This window comes from Saccopteryx leptura, chromosome 6 (genome assembly GCF_036850995.1).
Source record: "Saccopteryx leptura isolate mSacLep1 chromosome 6, mSacLep1_pri_phased_curated, whole genome shotgun sequence".
NCBI lineage: Eukaryota > Metazoa > Chordata > Mammalia > Chiroptera > Emballonuridae > Saccopteryx > Saccopteryx leptura.
In genome coordinates, this window is record NC_089508.1 from 61853596 (window position 1) to 61878871 (window position 25276).

Here is a 25276-nt window from a genome sequence, read left to right on the forward strand (position 1 = left end):
ACCTCCTCCCGCTCCCTCACCTCCTCCCGCTCCCTCACCTCCTCCCTCCCTCACCTCCTCCCGCTCCCTCACCTCCTCCCGCTCCCTCACCTCCTCCCGCTCCCTCACCTCCTCCCTCCCTCACCTCCTCCCTCCCTCACCTCCTCCCGCTCCCTCACCTCCCCCCCTCCCTCACCTCCTCCCGCTCCCTCACCTCCCCCCCTCCCTCACCTCCTCCCGCTCCCTCACCTCCTCCCGCTCCCTCACCTCCTCCCGCGCTCTCACCTCCTCCCGCTCCCTCACCTCCCCCCCTCCCTCACCTCCTCCCGCTCCCTCCCCTCCTCCCGCTCCCTCACCTCCTCCCGCGCTCTCACCTCCTCCCGCTCCCTCACCTCCTCCCGCTCCCTCACCTCCTCCCGCGCTCTCACCTCCTCCCGCTCCCTCACCTCCTCCGGCTCCCTCACCTCCTCCCGCTCCCTCACCTCCTCCCGCTCCCTCACCTCCTCCCGCTCCCTCACCTCCTCCGGCTCCCTCACCTCCTCCCGCTCTCACCTCCTCCCGCTCCCTCACCTCCTCTCGCTCCCTCACCTCCTCTCGCTCCCTCACCTCCTTCTGCAGTTTCTCGATGGTCTTGTCAAGGTGCCACCGCTCATTCTCCATTTCGTTCTTCAGTTTCCTTAACTGCTCCTTCTGCTCCGTCTCATCTCTTAGCTTCTCTGACAACTGCTTCTGCTCCTGGGTGGCCCGACTCAGACTTCTCTGCAGATGGCAGGGTAAGGACAGTGTTGTCATCTACCTACCAGGTCAGCTGTGAGAACAGGCCCAGCAGGAGCTTCACGACCACGTCACATAGCGCTCAAACCTTCTATGTCAGTGATACAGAGCCATCACAGGACACAAGGGCGTTCCTGCTTCCGAAATTCAGAGACCAAGGTGACTTAGCCAAAAACATACATGAAGGGTGGGAAACAGCCCACGTGGCAATTCAGGGTAGGGTCCGAAAACCTGATTGCTCATGCTTGAAAACGGAGGTAGAGTTATACATGAGACCAACCTAAACCTACGTGGCAGTGTATATCCTGTGCCACACAGCATGGCACCTAATATTCTTTAATTTGCTCAGTTCTGCAGATGATCATTACCATTAAAACACCTAAAAATGAATCTATCAGGACAGAGAACACTGCCCATAGGCCAAGAGTCCACTTGGATACAGGGGAATTGTAATCAACAGAATACATGGTTTGGACTCATACACAGAAGAAAAAGAACTTGGCAATCTATAGACTGATGAACTTGACAACTAGAAAGTGGTAAATGGAAGATACATCAGTCAGAAAAATAATTACATATGAGGGATTAGTGAATCAACAGCAAATACTAGTAGTCACTATAAAATAAAACCACCTTGCCTGACCAGGTGGTGGCGCAGTGGATAGAGCGTCAGACTGGGATGCAGAAGACCCAGGTTCGAGACCCTGAGGTCGCCAGCTTGAGCGCAGGCTCATCTGGTTTGAGCAAAAGCTCACCAGCTTGGACCCAAGGTCACTGGCTCCAGCAAGGGGTTACTCGGTCTGCTGAAGGCCCATGGTCAAGGCACATATGAGAAAGCAATCAATGAACAACTAAGGTGTTGCAATGCGCAATAAAAACACTAATGATTGATGCTACTCATCTCTCTGTCCCTGTCTATCCCTCTCTCTGAATCTCTCTCTGTCTCTGTAAAAAAAAACAAAAAAACAAAAAAACCCCACCTTGGGCATGACATTTTCCCTGGGTTTCCCTGGAGTCTCCTCTCACAACCTTCTATAGATTGAAGCCCTTTTTATAAAAAAACATGCAATTCTAAACAAAATCCTAAAATATCTTAGGAAGGTTATAGTGGCTTCTTTACATGGCTGAGTGCTGAGACCCACTGGTGTGACAATGTCAAGAAGAGGCCCAGCTCGGAATGGGCAGCAGGGCCCAAACGTGGGCTGGGTCATCCGGACAGTGTTTGGTGCTGAGGGCTGAGTATGGGTTGGTACAGGTGCTGCTTAGAACCTCCCCAGTCTGTGTCCCTGTGGAGGCTGGGTATTGACAATGGTTTATATGTTTACAGTACTTAACAGTTTACATACAAGCTGCTTGAAAACACTCCCAAATCACCAGGCACTGCTGGTTTGCGGAGCACGGAAACAGCTCTGTGGGCCACCACCTGACCTGGAACCAAAAAGCCATCTATGGGAGCCTTTCTTACCCCTCTGACTCCGATGGGGCGGCATGCAATAAAACAGCCAACCCAGCAGCCAGGCTTCCGGTGATATTTGCTACGGGGAACCAAAATCAACCAAGGTGGGTGGGGGGAAAGGTGCTAAAGAAAAGTAATCAGACATTCTTGTGGCACAATTACAAATACTGATCAACTTACGACCTATGCAACTTACAACCATTCGACTTTACGACCACAATCGCTCGCCACGACTGCTCCATGTCTGGCAGCGCAAGCATTGCCCAGCTGGGCGTCCGACAGTGCGGACCAGCTTCCGGCAGCACTACCATCTCCGCGTGCACCGTTTCAACTGTTATCCCAGACTCGGTACAGCAATTTGTGTTTTGTGTCTCGGATATTTTTCATCAAACCCCTCCCAAGATGTCTACCAACAGGAAATTGTCTTTGCAAATATGAAACCAGTTGTACTGGTAAGGCAGTGTTTTACTTAAACCTGATGAATATAAAAATAAGAAAAAAAAATGGTGTAGAGATGATACAAATGGCATAAAATGAACAAAGAAAATTCTGATATATAACAATAATGAAAGAAAATTATGATAAAATATGACTTAAAGATTTTTATAACATCACTTCACAGTACTGTACATATAGCCTACTCAACTTACAACCAAATCGTGTTACGACCGGTCTGTCGGAACCAATCGTGGTCATAAGTCGAGCACTAGCTGTAGCAGTACTTCCCACCACAGCCCAGCTGGGCACACACCGGAGGCAGGGTCACTGCCTGGGATCTGTCTGCGGTTGATTTAGTGGTGTGGGGGGCAAAGGGGAGCACCCAGTTTTCTGTGGGAGAAAACTCTCAGAAACATGTGTCTCAAAATGTAAATTCTTGAAAAACAAAAGTATAAAAACAGAGGGGGATCAACAGCTTCCCACAGAACCTTCATGACACAGCTCAAGCCCTGGCCCTACAGGGCATACCAGCCTCTCTTTTTCCTTCTCCTGGACCCCGATCCCAGCAGCTCCAGGACAGCAGACAAGATGCCCCGGCTCCACACTCAGCCTCCACGGGGTGTGTGCATTTGGCCTGACCCTTGGCTCCCGCAGGGCTGGCCTCGAACTCCGACCCCTGCCTCTACTGCAGACCAAGGCTCAGCCACTCTGGGCCTGGGGCCCAGCCAGCACCCCACCCCACCCCCTCAACACACACACATTTTACTAATAGTTTTGGCTACATTATTTTTAAAATAGTTCTCCTACGCCTGCTTCTCTTGCAGGGCAGTAAGACAGGTAAGAAGGCAAGGCACAGATTATCTATCTGGGTGTGTCCCATGGGCCAGTCCCTTCTCGGCCTTTTAGCTGATCAACTATGTCTCAGCCCAGACTCACTGTTAGGCATACGATAAAAACTCATTGTTTGAAAATTAATATCTATCCCCAAAGGCAGTCTAAAGATTCCTAATATCAGAATCACCAAGCAAGTGGAATACTCCTTACTTAAAATGCAGATTCTAGCCCTTCCTTATGGAATCCACAATTCTTTCTCAGCATGGGGCCCGCAAATTTGCACCTGCACATTACTCAGGTAATTCTAATACTGTACCCTAAAATTTAGAAATGTTGTATATGTTCCAATACATCACTGCTGAGAAAAGGTGTCCTGCATTCATGTGACAAGCAGCAAAGCTGGCAACTATGCATTTAGGAATTAGGGGTAAAATGCTTCGTAACTACATGACTGTAGTTCCAAGCCCAGCAACACAAGCTGTTTGGTAAACACAGGCTTTTTTATGCTTGCTCGATTGTACTGGGGCAGCACCATGTGTACACAGTCTATGGAAGGCTACCAGAGCTTGCCCTCAGGGCGGCAGATTGCAAATTGAGGATTGCCTTCCTGCTTGGGAGGGGCCACTGTTGCTATTGTTTGATGGAGAAGGGGTTTTTTCCCCAGCCTGTTTTACAAAAGAGTGCAGAAAGAGAGAGAGACAAAGCCTTGCTGAGGCTTGTGGAGGCCTCGAAGTCCGGAGGGTGAGTCTGGACAACGAGTCTGGGGTGTGGAACGGGAGACCAAGTTGGGGCTTGGGAGCCCTGATAGAAAGGGAAGCAGTTTGCCCTGCCTGTTTGCTTGTCTGCCATTACGAGACTTTTAATAAACAGAATGGCCCACCACCCTCTGGCTCCACAGTTCCTTTGCCGTCTGCCCGAATCCAATGGGAACCTGCATGGCCATGATGGCGATGGGCATGGGCCTTACACAAACCCATTGCTAATACTGGGATTAAAGCTTGGGGAAAATTTATGAAACTTGGAAAGTCAAAAACACAAAGTCAGTGACTATGTAAGTGAGTGTCCTGGAGTTTAGGGCCCATCGTCCATCAATGGATGCAAAGCCTTTTACTACATGACTGAGTAAGGTGCTGTGTTGGGCAAACAAGTGTGTTAGGCTTGCTCGCTTGCACTTTGCCTGATTGGTGCATTCGCATAGGGCAGCACCACATGTGTATAGTCTATCTAGTAAGGCTGCAGGTGCTTGCCTTCAGGGCGACAGATTTTAAATTGTGGACTGCCTGCTGCCATTGGGAGGGGCCATTTTTTGCTATTGTTCGTAGAAGGGGTTCCCCCCTCCCTTTTGCTCATGAGTCCTCAGAGAGAGGAGGAAGCAGTTTTCCCTGCCTGCTTGCTTACCCACCTTTAGGAGACTCTAATACAGGGGTCCCCAAACTTTTTACACAGGGGGCCAGTTCACTGTCCCCCAGACCATTGGAAGGCCAGACTATAAAAAAAAAACTATGAACAAATCCCTATGCACACTGCACATATCTTATTTTAAAGTAAAAATACAAAATGAGAACAAATACAATATTTAAAATAAAGAACAAGTCAATTTAAATCAACAAACTGACCAGTATTTCAATGGGAACTATGCTCCTCTCACTGACCACCAATGAAAGAGGTGCCCCTTCCGGAAGTGCGGCGGGGGCCGGATAAATGGCCTCCGGGGGCTGCATGCGGCCCGCAGGCCGTAGTTTGGGGACCCCTGCTCTAATAAATGGAATGGTCCCATTCTCCAGCTCCACAGTTCCTTTGCCATCTGCCCAAATCCAATCGGAACCTGCATGACCATGGCACCCAGCCCTACACCATGCTTCGTCCATATTAACATTAACCAAGTAGTAGCAGGTGAGCCTAAAGGCTTAAGGAATGAGAGGCTGATCAGGAGGAAGCTGGTCCTTTCAGAGCCCTTGCCATACCCTATCCATGGGCTGCAAGAGTGGAAGCATGGGGGGCTCTCTCCTTCTGCTGTCTCAATACACACAAGCCTAATGAGGGGAGATGACGGTATGCAGAAGATAAATCCTATTCCTCCCTATGGCATCTCCAGAAAAGGTTTCTTCACTTCCCCATCTGCAGATGCCACTTCTCAAATGAATCATAGATGCCTCTGGCTTGAATGAAGTTCATGCAGATCTGCACAGCAGCACAGCCCTAAACCACTGGGGGGGGGGGGGGGGTCGAGCAAACCAAACACAACATCGTTAGGACCCTCTGCCATGTTCTGACTGATTCATAACATCAGACCTAGGTTCACATGATCTTCAGCTATTATAAAGAAATATATCATACATGAAGATGCAACAGGTTGCTAAGGACAAAAAGATTTTGAAATGTAAAATGCATATGTGAAAAAAACAAAACCCAGCGATTCTTTCCTCATCCTCTCAGGGTGAAGCCCTCCTTCCATTGCAGACAGAGGAACTAAAGGAGCTGATTATCTGCTTCCAAATTTTAGAGAAAACAAAGGATTTCAGGGTGATGATGCATTTTTCACAGCGCTACTTTCAAGACCAGATAATGCAGATTAACTATGGTGAGATGGCTGGGCCCTTTTAAAATTCCTGTTGGATTGTGTTAGGATGGCCACACACCACTCAGAAGCACTCTCACCATCTCAACAACCCGGGAAAATAGGCTGGAAGAAAAGGAACGCGAGGGATAGCTTCCAAGGCCAGGATCCAGAGGTGGATGTGGGCAGGGCCCATTAACATCTTCAGGGCTTTAGGCCGTCTCTTTTCTCTCCTGAGCCTGGAGTCATAATTAGTGAACTACTTCCATTTTGTGTGAAACTTTCGAGTTTGACCAAAGGACAATGAAGACTGAGATCCTGAAACAGGTGGCCCCCCCCCTCCCCCCAGTGCTCCATGTGCGCATGACATGAAAGTGAGGATTTTTGTCCCTGTAGAATACAAATGTTTCTCCTCTCTATCTCCAACTAGCTCACAAATTTAGACCCCACATCTTGGCAGCTATGTGGTAGCCACCATAAGACTTAAATAGCAGCACAGTGAAATTGCCATCCACACAAAATTAACTGAACATGAGTTTGTTACAAAGATCTCAATGGATGATGGATGGGTAAGTGGGTAATGGGTGGATTGTTGGGTGGGTGGGTGGATAGATGAATGGATGGATAGATGTATGTATGTATGTATGTATGTATGTATAGATGGGTGGATGTATGTGTGGGTGAATGGGTGGATGTATGGGTGGGTGGATGGATGTTGGGTGGATGGATGGTGGAAAAAAAAAAGGAAGGGAAGGAGGGAGGGAGGGAAACGAAGGAAGGAAGGAAGGAAGGAAGGAAGGAAGGAAGGAAGGAAGGAAGGAAGGAAGGAAGGAAGAAAGGAAGGAAGGAAGGAAGGAGAGGGGGAGGAGAGAGGGGAGAGAAGGAGGGGAGGGGAAGAGGGGTGGGGAAAGGGAGAGAGCAAAGGAGGGAGAGAGGGAAAGGGGGAGGAGAATAGGAGTAGGGGAAAGGGGGAGGGGGAAAGGGAGAGCATTAGAGCAGGAAATCCAAAGCAAGGACGCTCACTCATCACACTCAGGACACAAGGCTTTTACTATATACAAAACAAGGTCTCTGTCCAAAGCCAGAAAGAAGTCAGAGACTGCTGATTATAGGGGACCTGAGTGAATCTATTACAGAAACTTGCCAGAAGGATGCTTGGGGTTGGCTCTTTAAATCCTGAAAGCAGGTAGAAGGAAGGATACACCTGGATCACATGGAGGTCACTGTGCAAAATCAATTTAGAACTATGCTGCAGACTGTTTTTTTAAGAATGTACTTCAATCAACCTTCAAATAGGAAAAGCTAATTTTCTAAGAATCTATTGATGTTGAATAGAGATAGCTACTTAATTTCAAGAAAATGACTTCCTCCTGCTCCTTTTAAAACCATCTCTGAGGACTGCACCCTGCGGAGTCCACTTGCCCAGAGCAGAGAGAAACTGGCTGCTGCCAGCCAGCCAGCTCCACGCTGCCCGGAGCCGACCCTGCCCAGCCTTCTCCCACAATTCAGACTTTATCTTTGGAAAGCTGTTAAGCTCTTTAACATCTACACCAGGATTTTTCCACCTCAATACTACTGACATTTGGCGCCAAATAATGCATTGCTATGGGGGCTGTCCTGTGCTCTGTAGGATGTTTAGCTGTGTCCCCAGCTTTGACCCGCTAGATGTCACCATCATCTCCCCTACTGTGACACCCAAAATGTCTCCAGCTATCACCAAATGTCCCCCAGCTAAGAGCAGTGCTCCAGATGGCTAACCTGAGCTCAGGGTGGTTATGATCAGAAAGGGGCTCCCTAGAAGGCAGTCTGTACGGGTCTCCCCGAGTGTGCTTCTCGGGCTCCCTGTGTGAGGCGCGGAGACGACAGCCCTCAGTGTTTACCTGAGCTCCTTCGAGCTCGCTCTCCAGGGCCCGTCGGGCTGCCGTGGCTTCTTTTTCTTCCTTCCTTGCACGCAGGAGGGCCTCCTCTAATTGCCGAGTCTCCTCCTACAATGAAGCAGGGGGTGAGTGTGCACTCAGACGTGTGCGGTGGCTGGGAGGCTGGGTGGAAGGAGGGAGGGAGGCGCCGTACTCTCAGCCAGCAGGTCCACGACGGCACACAGCAGCCATGTTCCTGGACATGTGTGCCCACCGGTGGTTCCGGACCCTACCACACGTGCATGTCTGAATCCCCTGGGGTGGGTTTCTAAAAATACAAATATGCAGCCTTGCCCCCGGCACAGGTACTGAATAAACTCAGGCACACAGAGTTTCAGAAAAGGCTTCCAGGCGATTCTGGAGGACGACCGTTTGGAGAAGCTCTGTTGGAACACATCTCCCTTTACATTTCTTCTGTCCCCTCTTTACTGGCAGCTGCCATCAGCACCCGTCTCTTGCAAACAGCCTCCCACCTCTAGAAACCTTGCAAACCACAGAATCGCTTTGTCAAATTGGTTTGCAGCTTCAAAAACCGTCAGCTGTGGGTTACAAGAAGAAATAGTCATGAGAGAGAATGGACCGGATGGTGGTGCTAAGATGGCCTGTTCAGGTGTGCAGAGGCCTCTGCTCAGTGTCAACGAGTTGCGCGTGTCTGATATCTGTGCAAGTGGAATTCCTGCACATGCGTTCCCTATCCTGACTCCATCAGCCCTGTTCCTGGGCCTCGGGAGAAGCTCAGTTCCTAGTCAAACCACCTGCTGAGAAAACGAAGGAAGGGTTTGCAGAAAGGGCACAGACACGAGGGCTTCAACCTTCCTTTTTTTGTGTGTGTGTATTTTTCTGAAGTTGGAAACAGGGAGGCAGTCAGACAGACTCCCCGCATGCGCCCAGCCAGGATCCACCTGGCACACCCACCAGGAGGCGATGCCCTGCCCATCTGGGGCGTCGCTCTGTTGCAACCAGAGCCATTCTAGCGCCTGAGGCAGAGGCCACAGAGCTATCCCCAGTGCCCGGGCCAACTTTGCTCCAATGAAGCCTTGGCTGTGGGAGGGGAAGAGAGAGACAGAGAGGAAGGAGAGGGGGAGGGGTGGAGAAGCAGATGGGCGCCTCTCCTGTGTGCCCTGGCCGGGAATCGAACCCGGGACTCCTGCACACCAGGCCGACGCTCTACCACTGAGCCAACCGGCCAGGGCCTCAACCTTTCCTACTAAATTATAACAATCCCTTCCCACTTCTGAAACTGCTCGCACGGGGAGGAAGGCTCCGCAGCTGCCCACGCTGGGTGCAGGGCCCACAAGCCTCACCTCGTACTTCTTGAGGGTCTCCTTCGCTTTGGCTTCATCACCTTTGATATCAGCCAGCTGCCTCTGAAGCCGGGCGGCGCTCTGCTCCAGCTCTGCCAGGCTTCCCTGCAGCCTCTTCTTCTCCTCCTCCAGAGCCTGCACCTGCTCTGCAGCCTGGGTCCGCTCCAAAGTGGGGTTCCGACTGGCCAGGACTTCAACATTCTGTTACAAACATGGAAACCAGTGTCAAGGGGCAGTGCCAGCTCCGAGGATGGCTAACGCTAATTAAAAACCCACCATATGAGCCCTGGCCAGTTGGCTCAGTGGTAGAGTGTCGGCCTGGAGTGCAGGAGTCCCAGGTTCGATTTACGGCCAGGGCACACAGGAGAAGCGCCATCTGCTTCTCCACCCCTCCCCCTCTTGCTTCTCTCTCTCTCTCTCTCTCTCTCTCTCTCTTCCCCTCCTGCAGCCATGGCTCAATTGGAGCAAGTTGGCTCCGGGCACTGAAGATAGTTTCATGGCCTCCACCTCAAGCACTAAGAAGAGCTCATTGCTGAGCAACAGAGCAATGACCCAGATGGGCAGAACATCGTCCCCTAGTGGGCTTTGCCGGGTGGTTCCCTTTCGGAGTGCATACAGGAGTCTGTCTTCTACCTCCCCTCCTCTCAATGAATTAAAAAAAAAAACACCATGAGCCAGGCACTATGCTAAGCAAGAAGTTGACACAATACAGCAGGCAGGCCAAGTCCTGCCCACCACCTGCTATGAAAAAATGTACAGTATGACTGAAATACCACCATGCCTGTTCATGGATGCACTGTCTGTGGTTATTTTCCTGCTATAACAGCAGTGACGCATTGTGGCCGAGACCACAAGGCCTATGGTGTCACGAAATCTAATGTATACTAATCTGGCCCTTTACAGAAAAAGTTTGTTAACCCTTGCCTGGATTAAGTCCTCGACGTCCAGAGGAGGCTCTTGTGTGTGCAAGAAGGAAAGATAAAATCCGGCAATCAGGAGAGTGAGTTAGAAGGTGCTCAGTAAACACTGAGGCTTACGCCAGTTCTCAACCTGTAAACAACTCCAGGACGTTGGCACTATTCTTACCACCATTTCAAAGACAAAGAAACTGAGACTTGAGTAGATTAAGGAACTTGTCCATGTTCATTTAGGAGGAAATGCATTCAGGCAGGCTGAATCCAGAAACTGTTCTCTACCCTGTAACCACTGCCTTCTGGTGAGTTCACCTCTCTGAACCCCCATCAGAGGCAGGGCCCCACCCTTGATGAAGGAGAGTTTTTGTGTATAGTAGTTTTTTTTAATGTCCAATACAAATCAGGAAATTAAAATTTGCTTAAATTATGATACAGTGCAGGCTCTAGGTACTATCATATTTATTACCTGAACGTGACCTTGTGCTGCACACAAGTCCTAACAAAAAGGAATGGCAACAATTACAGGAGAGTGATTGTTAGTTCCAGATGTCACAGAGACTTTTAATTTTTTGGCTCAGTCGCTTGAAGTGATTAAGTGGCCTTGTCCAGAATCCCACCTCTCCCAGCAGATCTCTCGCCTTCCATTTCTCCACCACTACAATGACGCCAGTATTAGCACACTTAATGCTCACAAAACAGCGATGCAAACGCCTGCAAGGAGCGGCAGGCCCAGGGAGGGCAAGGTTCCGCTGTGTCGCGGCCCACCTGGGAGAGCTGTCTGCCGGATCGGATCGCTTGCTTGCTTCTGTAGCCATTCAGAAAGAGCTTTGAATCTTTTAAAGGCACAGTAAGCTGTAGTATCCTGAACGAAGCCAATTAGAGAGCTTCAGAAACCAGTACTTTGTTTCACAACCCAAATGTTTCATCCCATACACCCGGGGAAGCCCAGGGCCAAGCTACTGAGTCAGAACGCAGTCAGCTGACACTGAGCGGGAAAACTCGGGCTCAGCAGCTGGGATTTCTCAGGACTGTGTGGACATTATGTCCTACTTAAACCAACAAGGTGAATGAGAAATCAAGTGTGGCTGGAAGCTTAAAGAGGAATCCAAAGATTCCAATCACAGGTCAGACCAGGGAAAGAAAGAAAAAAGGCTAGATTACCCATTCCTGCCCTAACTTGCCCATTCGAAGATAAGACACTGCAAAGATACAGTGATCAAGACAGTTTGGTACTTATGTAAGGATGTACATATAGATAAATGGAATAAAACTGGGAGTCCAAAATTAAATCCCTCACCAATCAATTTTCAACAAGGATGCTAAGACTATTCAATGGGGAAAAACAGTCTTCAACAAATGCTGCTAGGACAAATGGATTCACGTACAAAGATTAACTCAAAATATGTATATATCACAGATGTAAATATAAGATCTAAAACTATAAATTTTTTTTTTTTGTATCTTTCCAAAGTTAGAAGCAGGGAGGCAGTCAGACAGACTCCCGCATGGGCCCAACCGGGATCCACTTGGCATGCCCACCAGGGGGCGATGCTCTGTTCCTGCTGGAACCATTCTAGTGCCTGAGGTGGAGGCCAAAGAGCTGTCCTCAGCGCCTGGGCCAACTTTGCTCCAATGGAACCTTGGCTATGAGAGGGGAAGAGAGAGACAGAGAGAAAGGAGACGGGGAAGGGTGGAGAAGCAGATGGGCTCTTCTCCTGTGTGCCCTGGCCAGGAATCAAACCCAGGACTTCCACACGCCAGGCCGATGCTCTGCCACTGAGTCAACCAGCCAGAACTAAAACTATAAAATTCTTTAAAAAAAAAAAACAAGACAAAACATAGGAGTAAATATTTGTGACCCTGGGTTAGGCAAAAGCCTTCTTAGACACAATACCAAAAGCACAAGTGACAAAAAAATATAGATATATTAGATTTCATCTAAATTAAAAACTGTGTTGCAAATGATAGTATCGAGAAAATGAAAGACAATGCATAGAATAAGAGAAAATATTTACAAATCATGTATCTGATAAAAGACTCATATCTAGGATAGAGAAAGAACTCTTAATAATAAAAAGATAAATAGCTCAATTAAAAATTGGGCACAACCAAGTGAACCACTTAACTTCCCACCTTAAGGAACTAGAAAAAGAAGAACAAAGACAACCCAAAACCAGCCGAAGAAAGGACATAATAAAAATCAGAGCAGAAATAAATGAATTAGAGAACAGAAAAACTATAGAAAAAATTAATAGAACAAGGAGCTGGTTCTTTGAAAAGATCAACAAAATTGACAAACCCTTGGCAAGACTTACCAAGGAAAAAAGAGAAAGAACTCATATAAACAAAATCCAAAATGAAAGAGGAGAAATCACCACGGACACCGTAGATATACAAAGAATTATTGTAGAATACTCTGAAAAACTTTATGCCACTAAATTCAACAACCTAGAAGAAATGGATAAATTCCTAGAAAAATACAACCTTCCTAGACTGAGTCAAGAAGAAGCAGAAAGCCTAAATAGACCTATCAGTAGAGAAGAAATAGAAAAAAACATTAAAAACCTCCCCAAAAATAAAAGTCCAGGCTCTGACTGCTATACCAGCGAATTTTATCAAACATTCAAAGAAGACTTGGTTCCTATTCTACTCAAAGTCTTCCAAAAAATTGAAGAAGAAGCAATACTTCCAAACACATTTTATGAGGCCAACATAACCCTCATACCAAAACCAGGCAAGGATGGCACAAAAAAAGAAAACTACAGACCAATATCTCTAATGAATACAGATGCTAAAATACTAAACAAAATACTAGCAAATAGAATACAACAACATATTAAAAAAATAATACATCATGATCAAGTGGGATTCATCCCAGAATCTCAAGGATGGTTCAACATACGTAAAACGGTTAATGTAATACACCATATCAACAAAACAAAGAACAAAAACCACATGATCTTATCACAGACGCAGAAAAGGCTTTCGATAAAATACAACACAATTTTATGTTTAAGACTCTCAACAAAATGGGTATAGAAGGAAAATATCTCAACATGATAAAGGCCATATATGATAAACCATCAGCTAACATCATATTAAATGGCACTAAACTGAAGGCTTTCCCCCTTAAATCAGGAACAAGACAGGGTTGTCCACTCTCTCCACTCTTATTTAATGTGGTACTAGAGGTTCTAGCCAGAGCAATCAGACAAGACAAAGAAATAAAAGGCATCCATATCGGAAAAGAAGAAGTAAAGGTATCACTTTTTGCAGATGATATGATCCTATACATCGACAACCCCAAAGAATCCACAAAAAGACTACTAGAAACAATAAGCCAATACAGTAAGGTCGCAGGATACAAAATTAACATACAGAAGTCAATAGCCTTTCTATATGCCAACAATGAAACAACTGAGAAGGAACTCAAAAGAATAATCCCCTTCACGATTGCAACAAAAAAAATAAAATACTTAGGAATAAACATAACAAAGAATGTAAAGGACTTATATAATGAAAACTATAAACCATTGTTAAGGGAAATCGAAAAAGATATAATGAGATGGAAGAATATACCTTGTTCTTGGCTAGGAAGAATAAATATAATCAAGATGGCTATATTACCCAAAGCAATATACAAATTTAATGCAATTCCCATCAAACTTCCAATGACATTTTTTAAAGAAATAGAGCAAAAAATCATCAGATTTATATGGAACTATAAAAAACCCCGAATAGCCAAAGCAATCCTAAAGAAAAAGAATGAAGCTGGGGGCATTTCAATACCTGACTTCAAACTCTATTATAGGGCCACGACAATCAAAACAGCATGGTATTGGCAGAAAAATAGACACTCAGACCAATGGAACAGAATAGAAAGTCCAGAAATAAAACCACATATATATAGTCAAATAATTTTTGATAAAGGGACCAACAACACACAATGGAGAAAAGAAAGCCTCTTCAATAAATGGTGCTGGGAAAACTGGAAAGCCACATGCAAAAGAATGAAACTGGACTACAGTCTCTCCCCCTGTACAAAAATTAACTCAAAATGGATCAAAGATCTAAACATAAGACCTGAAACAATTAAGTACATAGAAGAAGACATAGGTACTCAACTCAGGGACCTGGGTTTTAAAGAGCATTTTATGAATTTGACTCCAATGGCAAGAGAAGTGAAGGCAAAAATTAATGAATGGGACTACATCAGACTAAGAAGTTTTTGCTCAGCAAGAGAAACTGATAACAAAATAAACAGAAAGCCAACTAAATGGGAAATGATATTTTCAAACAATAGCTCAGATAAGGGCCTAATATCCAAAATATACAAAGAACTCATAAAACTCAACAACAAACAAACAAACAATCCAATAAAAAAATGGGAAGAGGATATGAATAGACACTTCTCCCAGGAAGAAATACAAATGGCCAACAGATATATGAAAAGATGCTCAGCTTCTTTAGCTATTAGAGAAATGCAAATCAAAACGGCAATGAGATACCACCTCACACCTGTTCGATTAGCTGTTATTAGCAAGTCAGGTAATAGCAAATGTTGGAGAGGCTGTGGAGAAAAAGGAACCCTCATACACTGTTGGTGGGAATGTAAAGTAGTACAACCATTATGGAAGAAAGTATGGTGGTTCCTCAAAAAACTGAAAATAGAACTACCTTATGACCCAGCAATCCCTCTACTGGGTATATATCCCAAAAACTCAGAAACATTGATACGTAAAGACACATGCAGCCCCATGTTTATTGCAGCATTGTTCACAGTGGCCAGGACATGGAAACAACCAAAAAGCCCATCAATAGATGACTGGATAAAGAAGATGTGGCACATATACACTATGGAATACTACTCAGCCATAAGAAATGATGACATCGGAACATTTACAGCAAAATGGTGGGATCTTGATAACATGATACGAAGCGAAATAAGTAAATCAGAAAAAAACAGGAACTGTATTATTCCATACGTAGGTGGGACATAATAGTGAAACTAAGAGACATTGATAAGAGTGTGGTGGTTACAGGGGGGAGGGGGGAATGGGAGAGGGATAGGGGGTGGAGAGGGGCACAAAGAAAACAAGATAGAAGGTGACAGAGGACAATCTGACTTTGGGTGGTGGGTATGCAACATAATTGAACGACAAGATAACCTGGACTTGTTATCTTTGAATATATGTATCCTGATTTATTGATGTCACCCCATTAAAAAAATAAAATTATTAAAAAAAAAAAAAATTGGGCACAGGATCTGGGTAGTCAGAAATTTTTCCGAAGAAGATATCCAAAAGTCCAATAGGCACATCAAAAACTGCTCAACATCTCTGGTCATTAGGGAAATGCAAATCAAAACCATATCAGGGCCCTGGCCAGTTGGCTCAGCGGTAGAGTGTCAGCCTGGCGTGCGGGGGACCAGGGTTCTATTCCCGGCCAGGGCACATAGGAGAAGCGCCCATTTGCTTCTCCACCCCCCCCCCTCCTTCCTCTCTGTCTCTCTCTTCCCCTCCCGCAGCCAAGGCTCCATTGGAGCAAAGATGGCCCGGGTGCTAGGGATGGCTCCTTGGCCTCTGCCCCAGGCGCTAGAGTGGCTCTGGTCGCGGCAGAATGACGCCCTGGAGGGGCAGAGCATCGCCCCTGGTGGGCGTGCCGGGTGGATCCTGGTCGGGCGCATGCGGGAGTCTGTCTGACTGTCTCTCCCCGTTTCCAGCTTCAGAAAAATACAAAAAAAAAATATATCAAGGTGCTACTTCATACCCACTGGGATGGCTTTAATGTAAAAAAAAAAAACAACACAAATAACAGAAAGTGTTGGCGAGGATGTGGAGAAATCAGAGCCCTCATACACTGCTGATGGGAAAATAAAATGGTGCGACTACTTTAGAAAATATATTGGCAGTTCCTCAAAATGTTAAACAGAGTTATCATATGACCGAGCAATTCTACTCCTAAGTATGTATATACCTAAGAAAAATAAAAACATATGGCCACACAAAAACTTCAGAGCACATTTATTCATGATAGCCCAAACATGGAAACAACCCACACGTCCATCAGCTGGTGAATGGGGACACACTATATGGTCTGTCCAGACGGTGGAGTAACTGGGGGGCCTAAGAAGGAGTGAAGCGCTGATACCGACACACGCTACAACACAGAGAAAGCTTGAGAGCTGTGCAGCGTGAAAAGAAAGCTATTCAGAAACGGTGACATGTATATGATATCCAGAACAGGCACATCTAGAGACAGAAAGTAGATGAGTGACTGCCCAGGGCTGAGGGGCACGGAAGGATTGGGAGATGACAGCCAGAGGGTGCTGGTTTCCTTCTAGGGTTATGAAAATACTCTGATATTGTAGCGATGCGTGCACAATTCTGTGAGCACACTAAACACCACTGGGTCATGCACTTGACATAGTTGAGTTTTATGTTATGTGAATTGTACCTCAATAGAGCTGATTTTAAAAAAAAAGGAAAAAGACAGAAGAAACCTGGAGGAGAAGTACGGACGGAGAGGGAGAGGCGGCCGTTTGCCCCAGGGGTCTGAGGTCCGCCCAGGCGCTAGCAGGAGGAGGAGGAGAAGACGGTGGATTGCTGCCTAAATGGACTGGAGAGCCAAGCACACCTGCACGTGTGGTCAGTGCTCTCTCGTTCACCGGAAATCTCAGGATCCAGGACGAGGACACAGACCCAGATCTGGTTTCACCTGGCCTGGGGCCTGACTGACATCCTGACACGCTACACGAAGAAGCTGATGTAGTGTTCTGATGTTGAGAACTTGGTGTTTTGTGTTTGAAAGCAGTGGGGGCACACTCTGAGTCCTGGGAAGCCTGGCCAGGCAAGGAGATCCCTCAGCGGCAACCAGCAGGGTCTGCCCCAATCCCGGCTGTTTCACAGGCTGAGTGAGCATGACGCCCGGGAGCGTGTGCGTGTGGAGATACTTGGTCCTGTGTTGACTATTTGTAATACGTTTTTCTTTGTGTCTCCATAGTGTGGTAGACCGCATTATGTTTACAAATAAATTAACTTAAGCCTCTGCTGACAAACCTTTCCAGAACCCTTTCCCTGTCCCCACCTTGCCACACATGCACCCCGTTCACTAATTTATATAAAGCCCGTGGAACAAACTTCCTTTCCCTGAAACCATATCTGATGCTCACCTGCTGCAAACAGTCCTGAAATCTAAAAACCTAAAAACCACCTCCCTTTGTTCTATAGGCAAGTCCCACATGCAAGTTCTCCATGACTTCCCAGTGAAAAGAGGACCTTCAAAAGCCCTTCCACTCAGAACTGACCTATACATCATCTCTTTCAACTGTTTACAGCAGGGGTCCCCAAACTACGGCCCCCTGCAGGCCGCATGTGGCCCCCTGAGGCCATTTATCCGCCCCCGCCGCACTTCCGGAAGGGGCACCTCTTTCATTGGTGGTCAGTGAGAGGAGCACATTGACCATCTCATTAGCCAAAAGCAGGCCCATAGTTCCCATTGAAATACTGGTCAGTTTGTTGATTTAAATTTACTTGTTCTTTATTTTAAATATTGTATTTGTTCCTGTTTTGTTTTTTTACTTTAAAATAAGATATGTGCAGTGTGCATAGGGATTTGTTCATAGTTTTTTTTTTTATAGTCCGGCCCTCCAACGGTCTGAGGGACAGTGAACTGGCCCCCTGTGTAAAAAGTTTGGGGACCCCTGGTTCACAGTGTATCTCATGAATGTGGCAAAGGCAGCAGAGCTCCAGCAAGACCAGAACTGGCCACGATCTACTTACACAGGAGGTCACCAGGGGCAACTACTGTTGACCTCACTTAAGGTGCTGGTTCTACATTTCAGTGATTCTTTGATCTTAAGTCCTGTATGTCATAACAAGATTAGAGAGGATGTTCCTACATAAATAAAACCAAAAAGCAGTTTCCAACAATTGGTTTAGCATGTCATATCATCTATGTAATACCTATTTTTAAAAGGATTATACCGATTTTCTTTTTCAATATTTTAACTATTATTGAGTTATAAATAGTTAACTAAAATCTATTTCAATACCTCGGATGCTCCAAAAGGTTGAAAACACCGTGCTAGGTCATCCCCACAAAGGCAAAGGTAGCAGATGTGCCGTGTGCCACTGTTTTTCAAGATCAGACCAGCCCCTAAAATTGCACTGAGATTATTTCTGTACCTATCAGACAGTCCAGGTCAAAGGGCTGGATAACACAGTGCAGGTGGTGTAAGAAGCTGGGTTCTCTCATCCACTGCTAGTGGGGCTAGAAGCTGGTCTGAGCTCCTGGGGGGGCAATTTGATGGCATCAAACAAAGTGATCATGTACATTCTCTCTGACCCCGCATCTTTGCCTCTAGCACTTACCCTACATGTGTGCAAAATGACATATAAATGAGATTATTAATCAAAGCACTATAATAGCAAGATTAAAAATGGCTAAATACCAATTAATCAGGCACTTGTAAAATAAGTTATGTCAGTGCAATAAAAAAAAAAAAGGAATAAAAAGGTGAGGAAGCCTGACCAGGCAGTGGTGCAGTGGAGAGAGCATCAGACTGGGACACAGAAGACCCAGGTTCAAAACCCCGACGTTGCTGGCTTGAGCGTGGGTTTATCTGGCTTGAGTGGGGGGGGTGCTTGAGCGGGGGATCATAGACATGATCCCATGGTCACTGGCTTGAGCAAGGGGTCACTTGCTCTGCTGTAGCCGCCCCTCCACCCCCTGTCAAAGCACATGTGAGAAAGTATTCAATGAACAACTAAGGAGACAAAGGAGCCGCAAGAAAGAATTGATGCTTCTCATCTCTCTCCCTTCCTGTCTGTCTGTCCTCTGTGGGGCAGCTATGTTAGACTTGCTCACAGGTTTACCAGCTGCAAGCACTTTGCCTGACTGGTGCATGAGTGCATGGCAGCGCCATGTGTGTGTGGCCAATGTAAGGCTAGGGGCACTTGCATTCAGGGGGATTGTGGAATCACGGATTGCTTGCCCACCACCGTGAGGGGCCATTTTGCTATTTCTTTGCCTGAGAAGTGGTTTTCCCCTGCCTGTGAGCTCGTCTGCCATTAACGAGACTCTATTAAACAGGAATGGCCCGATGCTTTCCAGCTCCACAGTTCTTCTACCCTCTGCCCGAATCCAATGTGGACCCGCTTGGCCTTGGCCACTGGCATTACAGGGAGTAGATGTGAATGTACTTGGCCACACAAGAAACCGGTCCCGCTGACTGGCTGGCTGCGAGGGACGGACTGGGGCTATGGAAAGAAGCCGAGACAGGCACTACACCTCAAACCCTCTCAGAACTTCTGAATTTCGAACTATAGAAATTCAAAAGATATTAACTAGTTGTTCTATAACAGCTATTATCTAATTAACTAAAGATACTTTTCAGTATATCTTTTTTTCTTTGAAAAAGATTGACGATCCATGGCCACAGACACTTGGAGGACAGCCACGTCCCCAGCCCGTCCTCACCTCCTCCAGCCTCTAGAAACCCTTCCCCAGCACATTCACAGATACTCCTGGGCCCTGGAGATAGCAACGCTGGAGCTCAGGAGCAGCTGTACAAACAGAGTGCGGCGCCAACTCTCCCACGCTGGTTTACACAGTTAAGACATTCCTTTTCACCACATATAGCTGGGAGAGAGGAAAAGGCCTAGGACCTGCGCTTACATGAGTGCTTCTCCGAATTTTCCACCCATGCAACCCTAAGGCAGAGAAATCTAATGCGGGGTGATGAGAGACAACCAAGGGACTGCAGAGAACTAACTGCCTTCAGGGCTTGGGTTCTCCCATCAAAAATGCATGTACATTGGCATTCGACACCATAACATTTTTCATTCTACTCCACGTCCCTTTATGTTACAATACCGTGTCATTGGTGTTCCAGGAAAATGTGCCACTTCTACCCTGGAGCTTTGCCAAGCATGCTCCTCCCCACCCACCCAGCACACGTGCACACACTGCAGCCCGGGAAACACGGACATAAATCATCTCAAGAATGGAATTCTCGATTTTAATTCCAAAAGTGCATCGCTAACAGTGTAGAAGAAAAAGCAGTCTCTACTTCAGGCTGTGCCTCTTTCTGGGGCCTTTCATCCAGCCTGGCCTTGCAGAGCTTTCATTTCCTCGTTTGGAAAAGGAGGATGAAGTTATCCAACTTGTACACTATTGGAAATATCCAGTAAATGCAGTGATGGCTCGTACTGTAGTTCTTGTTGTTATTACCAGGCCAATGAAACCCATGCATGCTTCTCAGGGCAGGACTTTGCACAGCTCACCCACTGGGGTTCTAAATCCTCCAACCTGGCTTCAGATAGCGAAGTGCACATTCTTATCTTTTTTTTTTTTTTTTCACAGGGTCAGAGAGAGGGATAGATACGGACAGACAGACAGGAACGGAGAGAGATGAGAAGCATCAATCATCAGTTTTTCGTTGTGACACCTTAGTTGTTCATTGATTGCTTCCTCATATGTGCCTTGACCGCGGGCCTTCAGCAGACTGAGTAACCCCTTGCTCGAGCCAGCGACCTTGGGTCCAAGCTGGTGAGCTTTTTTTGCTCAAGCCAGATGAGCCCGCGCTCAAGCTGGAGACCTCAGGATCCCGAACCTGGGTCCTCCGCATCCTAGTCCGACGCTCTATCCACTGCGCCACTGCCTGGTCAGGCACAAAGTGCACATTCTTTACCAGATAAATATCAAGCCTAGCTTTCTCAAGAGAGCATTGAGATCTTCAAATAGTTTCTCCAGGGCCACTGCACCATACAAATTAGGTGACCCCTGTCTTATTTCAAGGGCAAGTCAGGTTTTTTGGTTGGCTAATTCATTAAAAATTTAGCCCCATTTCCTTGTCAAGGATGGTCTGGTAAACTGATGGCAACTAAGAAAATTCTTCCAAAACAGACAGCATGTTTCAACGTGCTGAATTGCTACATTCCCACTACTTCTGAAATAGTTGACTTTTAACCATATGCTCCAATTACTGATTTAAAGGGGGGGGGGGTGTGGGAGGGAGGAATATACAGTTGCATCACACACACACAAACCCAAATCCCAGTCTTTGTCAAGTACCACCATTCACTGCAAATAATGACCAGCTTACAAGCTGGCACATTTTCATGAGTTAACACCCACATTTAGAAATGTTCACAGTGCCCCTTGGGGCCAAAGGAAACTTCTATCCGTGACAAGTAAAATAAACCCCAAACAGCACCAAGCACGGCCACATCTGAGTGTTTTCCCCGGGCCAATGGCACTGACAGGCCTTCCTTACAGGGGCACAGACCTGACACCTCAGATAGGTTTGCTCCCAACGGATAACAAGTGACCTCACAGGACAGGGTTCTCCCGGCATGTCCTAGTGCAGACCCAACACGGCCACATCAGGTCTTACTAATTAACAAGGCCTCTGCTACAGCCGGCTTTTGTTTCTTTTCTGTCTCCCTTTTTTGCTGAATGAGTGAAAACAGCTGAGGCGTGGAGGCCCCAGCCCAGGGAATGGAATGTGGGCTTGTCGGTTCCATGTCACTGGCCACCCCCGCACTCCAGTGGGTTGAGGCCGCAGGATCTCCGCTGATGGGGACCCTGGGGCAGGTCATCTGCTGGGAGGTGAATGCCTTTTCACCACCACCACAGCTGCTGGTACAGTATTCACTTTCATTTCCACAGTGAGTACCTGGATCACAAATAGAGTGAATCTCTTTCTCACTCTGAACGGGTGAAGAACCAGGTCCTCTGTGTGTGTCTTCAACTGCCCCCTCACCTGAGCAACAGTGAACTATTTTAGAATAGACACAACATATATTTTAAGACATAAGCTGCTCAGTTCATCCCCTCCCCTAGTGAACTTCACTGCATAAGGCCTCCGGGCCAGGGCTTCTCACATTTTAATAAGCATAGGGCTCACCTGGGGATCTGACTCAGGAAGGATGGAGCAGGCCCTGCACTGTGTAGTTCTCACATGCTCCCCGGTGGAGTCAACCATACTGGGCTGTGGCTCCCACCTTGAGGCGTGAGGTCTGGGCGGAGGAGAGGCTGCTCCGACCTCAGGGCCATCCTGCAGAGGTTCCAGATCAGGCCCCAACTGTCAAGTCCTTTATGCCCGTTGGTCTGACTCCAGAGCCAGGCATAGGGTACCAGGTGGCTCACGTGCTACTGCAGGCTTTGCGGCCAGCTCACACTGTGACCCATCCAAGCCCTTGACCCCTCTGAGCTCAGTTCATACCCTTAAAGAAAGTGTAATAGGTAATACTTCTCTAAATGGATCAGGAAAAAAAAAAGAGCTATAAAAGCTTGAAAAAGCTGAAATCTCTACACTAATGTACAGCGGTGGGTTTTCCTCCTTTGTGACTGTCCCTACATACCATTTGGTCAAGTAGGGGCACCAAGCCGCTGACAAACATCATTCCTAAACCCCTAGTCTGAGAACATCAGAGTTCCAAAATTCCCCTATTACATTTCCCAAATGTCAACACCACTCCTTCCTATCAGAACTGCATTGGCTGTAGAGTTGGAGAAGCTCCTTTTATTTGTTTGTTTGTGTTCATGTTTGCGTGCTTGTTTTTGGCAAGGGGGCCATGCATGAAAGAGATAATAATAAATGCAGCAAAGCACAAGAGGGTACTCGTTACCAACACCCCAAGCACTTTTAAGGAAGAGTGGATTCCAACGCCAAGAAGAGTAGAGGTCAATACTCATTTCCTTTTGTTAGAAGATGTGGATTCTGGAGCAGACTCTGCTAACAGTAGACCCCGTGACCACTTCAGGCAAGCCCTCCGTCTGCCCTCTGTTTCCTCCTCTGTCACTTGACCTGGTCAGTCTAATTTCAATGTCTCTGCCAGTTCTAAAGTCTGGGATTCCAGAAGGAAATTAAAGAAACTGGTTAGGGTTAGGCAATCACAAAATTAAGAATTCCAGAAGTTTGACTCCTAAAACAATATGCTTCAATTTCAAACTCAAATGCTGTCATTTTCCCCAATGTCCCTGCCACAGCATCTGGAGCTGAGGGCTGTGTCTAAAGACAGGCAACTTCCTGCCACAGAGCAAAGCAACGTGTTCTTAGCTCATTCTCTGGCCCACGGTCACTAACTTGCCATAACTCATCAAGTTTAAATGTACCATGCCTAATGATTTTGTTTACATCCTGCTTTTATTTTTTTCATTGCTCCTGTGATTTTCCTGCTTATGAAACCACCTAAAAGATACTCCCTTTTGCCTGACCTGTGGTGGCACAATGGATAAAGCATCAACCTGGAATGCCGAGCTCCCCAGATCAAAAACCCGGGCTTGCCCAGTCAAGGCTCACATACAAGAAACAACTACTACCAGTTGATGATTCCCAATCCTGCCCACCCTCTCTTTCTCCCTCTCTCTCTCTCTCTTCTATTTCTCTAAAAAATCAATAAATAAAATCTAAAAAGGGGGGGAGGGGACGATACTCCTTTTAAGCATACTTGTAACTCGGTTGATTATATAGATTAAAAATACCTTGGCCCTGGCCGATTGGCTCAGCGGTAGAGCATCGGCCTGGCGTGCAGGAGTCCTGGGTTCGATTCCCGGTCAGGGCACACAGAAGAAGCACCCATCTGCTTCTCCACCCCTCCACCCCTCCCCCTCTCCTTCCTCTCTGTCTCTCTCTTCCCCTCCGGCAGCCGAGGCTCCATTGGAGCAAAGATGGCCCGGGCGCTGGGGATGGCTCTGTGGCCTCTGCCTCAGGCGCTAGAATGGCTCTGGATGCAACAGAGCGACGCCCCAGAGGGGCAGAACATCGCCCCCTGATGGGTGTGCCGGGTGGATCCCGGTCGGGCGCATGCGGGAGTCTGTCTGACTGCCTCCCCGTTTTCCAGCTTCGGAAAAATGAAAAAAAAAAATACCACTGATTTCCTTCACAATCTCCTCATAAAGTAAGTGGATATACTTTCCTATAAATAGTTAAAAACCTGCAAGATTTGCTCTCAGAGTGGCCTGTAATTCAGACACAGGTCCAAGACAAGTTATGCTAATAAAATACCTCACACTTGGTCATAGAATGCATTTGACATAGGTGCTCATTTAAGCAACAGACCTATAGAAATACCCACTGTGGGGTAAAAATACCTATGATAAAAATACTCTGCACCTAAACAGGTCAAGTGATTTTTCCCAAGAGGCAACATGCTCAATAGTTCAGGCCCTGACATATGGTATGATTCCATTGCTATGAAATGTCCACAACAGGCAAATGCACAAAGAAAGAAAAAAGACTAGTACTAGTTGCTAGGGGTGGAGGAAGAGGGGAATTCAAACGTAAGGGATTTCATTTGAAGGTGATGGACATTTTCTGGACTTGGGACAGTGGTAATGGTTGCCCAACACTGTGTATCATTTAGTGGTACAAACCACTAAACTGTACACTTTAAAGTGTGAATTTATGTTATGTGAATGTTATCTCAATAAAAATAAAAGAAATTAAAAAAAGAGCCCATGCCTTGGAGTCAGCCAACTCAGACTGGCCCTACTTGTTCTCTGCTAAGCCCTAGTTTCCCTCTGTTCTGATAAACACGCTAGAAGTATGTAGCAATGTCTCAGTCACACAGTTAAGAACTCAATGACAGCTGCACACTAAGGTCGGGTAGCCAAAGGTTGCACAACTAGGACTTGCACCCAGCTCTCCAACTCCCCATCTGCGACCTCTGCTGCATGCTACTAGGTTTTCCAAGTGAGGCAGCATCTTCAGGGGAAATTCCTCACGCTCAATAGAGAAGGGAAAAGGAAGATCCACACCTGCCAACTGGGGGCTTTAGCTATGTCCACACACCCTGATTTAAAGTGGAGACAAAAGGAACAGGCAGTTGTATCATAAAAACAGCAGTTCAGCAACTTCTCTAAAACAGAGCTCTGGATGACACACTTTTAATGTACTTCTGCCTTTTTTTTTTTCTTTTTTTTAACACCATTCCCTAAAAAATTCTTACTAAACTTTCACCAGTTTCCCTGGGTCCTCTCAGTTTCCGGCAGGTAAAAAGAGTGTCACATTATATTATATTTTTATAAGACACCACTTCCTTCATCATGATGGCCCCAGACTAAGCTAATCTTGTGACCAGCAAGTTAAAGTTCAG

General features: G+C 46.7%; 1 protein-coding gene across 1 annotated transcript in view; it reads right to left on the bottom strand.

Annotated features, from left to right (window-relative positions):
- Positions 1 to 25276, bottom strand: part of CGNL1 (cingulin like 1) — a 184715-nt gene that overhangs the window by 23432 nt on the left and 136007 nt on the right. The window contains exons 9-11 of the mRNA XM_066344509.1: positions 9259 to 9459; positions 7919 to 8023; positions 586 to 738 (exon numbers count right to left, since the gene is read on the bottom strand). Of these exons, the coding sequence (XP_066200606.1) occupies positions 586 to 738; positions 7919 to 8023; positions 9259 to 9459 (459 nt within the window). The remainder of the gene's footprint in view (positions 1 to 585; positions 739 to 7918; positions 8024 to 9258; positions 9460 to 25276) is intronic.